Here is a 2,188-nt window from a genome sequence, read left to right as displayed (position 1 = left end):
GGGATCCTGCCTAGGTGAATGTCAGATGTGACGGTGTAAGTATCCGGATCGGTTCCGGATAACTTGAGGTTGAACGTAGTCTGAACAAACAGCTGCGATATTGTTTTGAAGCCGTCACCGGCTGGGACGAGATTTTTGATATAATGTAACGGCGCAGGCAAGACTACTCGGATCAGTATCGGCGGTAGTGTCACTCAGAGGCATATGGGAGTGCGTGGGACATCAAACGAGCCTTAATTCGAATAGACACCTATAGGCCTTGTACGAAAGGATATCAAAAGTCTACAGAGCTAGCTACAGGGAGTGTCTCCTTATATACTTATCTTAGTCGGATCCGAATCGGATCCGACCTCACAACGAGTGGTTGATGAAGAGGGCGGCGAGTACTACCTCCGATCCGGCTCTGGGATTGGTCCGATACATGGCGAAGTTGTAACATCGTTACAGACTAACGCCACAGCCCCTAACAACCATTAACGGTTATTGTTCATGCTAAAATTAATCACGATGTGTTACTGTAGGATGCTGTTTTATAATGGGCTGTTGCCAATAAAGGGACTTTAAGCCCTTTCCTCTAATGTTGTCTCTGTTAAGGGCGAAGAGGCCTTCGAACGAGTTTGCATTAACCTATGTTACAAAAGAAGAAAGATAAAGAAAGTAAAGCTATCGTACGACGTCTCTCACTTTATACTCTTGCCTTAGGTTCCTTCATACGAATAAGGTTTCGTGACTAAGCGGTGCGAAGAGGACACGTGATACAATCACGTGTTTCACTCACGGGCGCAGCCCATTACACCTACCTACTATAAGTTCTATAAGAAGAGATCTAATATTAACTTAACTCTCTATGTAACGGCGCAGGCAAGAATACTCGGATTAGTATCGGCAGTAGTGTCACTCAGAGGCATATGTGAGTACGTGGGACGTCAAACGAGCCTTGATTCGAATAGACACCTATAGGCCTTGTACGAAAGGATATCAAAAATCTATCGAACTACTATGGAGAACGGGTGGGGTTTTATAGAAGCAGATCTGCCCTAGGCTAGTGCGTGCCCATGTTCGGATCCCTTTCGGATGTTAGTTCGGTAGGTACTCGAACCGTTACACTACGCTGTTACGAGGTCTTTTATACCTCACTCTAATTTCCCAGCATTTCCTAGATGCTATAAGCTTCTATGTAGTACTATAGTAAAGTAATACTGCTATACGTAGTAGAACAGTCTGCTGTAACTTACGCAAAAAGAATAGTAATAGCAACGTAATTTTTAGTTATATATGTTAAGATATGTTAACAAAAAGCTGTAGTATATAAGTGTCACAGTTTTCTCTAGATTTTCAACGTGCGTGCAGAAAGCGAAATGCAGAAAGTCAAAGTACCCCCCATTTGTCCCAGCACTCAGGGAGGGACGTTACCCACTCCTTTCAGACCCCAGCAACATGGCAGAGCAGGAGGGCTCAGGACTAACCCCAGGACATCACAACAGCGATGAGGTAATGTCTCCGGCTGACACCGAGTAACTAATGCTAATAAATGTAGCTCCAAGGCAGTGGCCTCGATGGAGGGCACTTTGGGCCCCCCGGTTCCGCCCATTCCTTATCCTCAGCCGTGACGCTTCCTTTAGTAGACGCTCTATTCCAATCACTCCGCGCCGCCGTAGAGGAGGTCTACAATCTCAAAAGACTCCTCATGGAGGTGGATAACAGAAGTACTGGCATAGAATTGAAGTATAAGCATCTAGCGAACAAAGTCCGCTACTTAGAGCGATGTTCGATGAATGCTACAGAGAAACTTCGTAGGGTCACACAGAAGAACAAAGAATTGACTGCAGCCCTCAAAGGCGCTGTTCTAGATATATAGGTTGGTTATTGCAACAATTGCGGCAACTGTAACGGTTCGAGTACACACTGAACTAACATCCGAAAGGGATCCGAACATGGGCACGCACTAGCCGAGGGCAGATCTGCTGATATAAAACCCCACCTTCTCCATACCGTAGCTCGATAGATTTTTGATATCCTTTCGTACAAGGCCTATAGGTGTCTATTCGAATCAAGGCTCGTTTGATGTCCCACGCACTCCCATATGCCTCTGAGTGACACTACCGCCGATACTGATCCGAGTAGTCTTTGCCTGCGCCGTTACATTATATCAAAAGTCTCACCACCGCCGGTGACGGCATTCAAACAA

At 45.8% G+C, this 2,188-nt stretch overlaps 1 protein-coding gene across 1 annotated transcript; it reads left to right on the top strand.

Moving 5' to 3' along the window:
- Nucleotides 1–1,437: 1,437 nt before the first annotated feature.
- On the top strand, nucleotides 1,438–1,858 carry COCSADRAFT_165952 (uncharacterized protein; the record flags this gene model as incomplete). Its single annotated transcript, XM_007708048.1, has 2 exons — nucleotides 1,438–1,491; nucleotides 1,538–1,858. The coding sequence occupies 2 exons, from the start codon at nucleotides 1,438–1,440 to the stop codon at nucleotides 1,856–1,858; spliced, it is 375 nt and encodes a 124-aa protein (XP_007706238.1).
- Between the last annotated feature and the right edge of the window lie 330 nt (nucleotides 1,859–2,188).

The sequence above is a fragment of the Bipolaris sorokiniana genome (assembly GCF_000338995.1).
Source record: "Bipolaris sorokiniana ND90Pr unplaced genomic scaffold COCSAscaffold_140, whole genome shotgun sequence".
In the NCBI taxonomy this organism is placed as follows: domain Eukaryota; kingdom Fungi; phylum Ascomycota; class Dothideomycetes; order Pleosporales; family Pleosporaceae; genus Bipolaris; species Bipolaris sorokiniana.
This window is presented reverse-complemented; position numbering and strand designations above follow the sequence as displayed.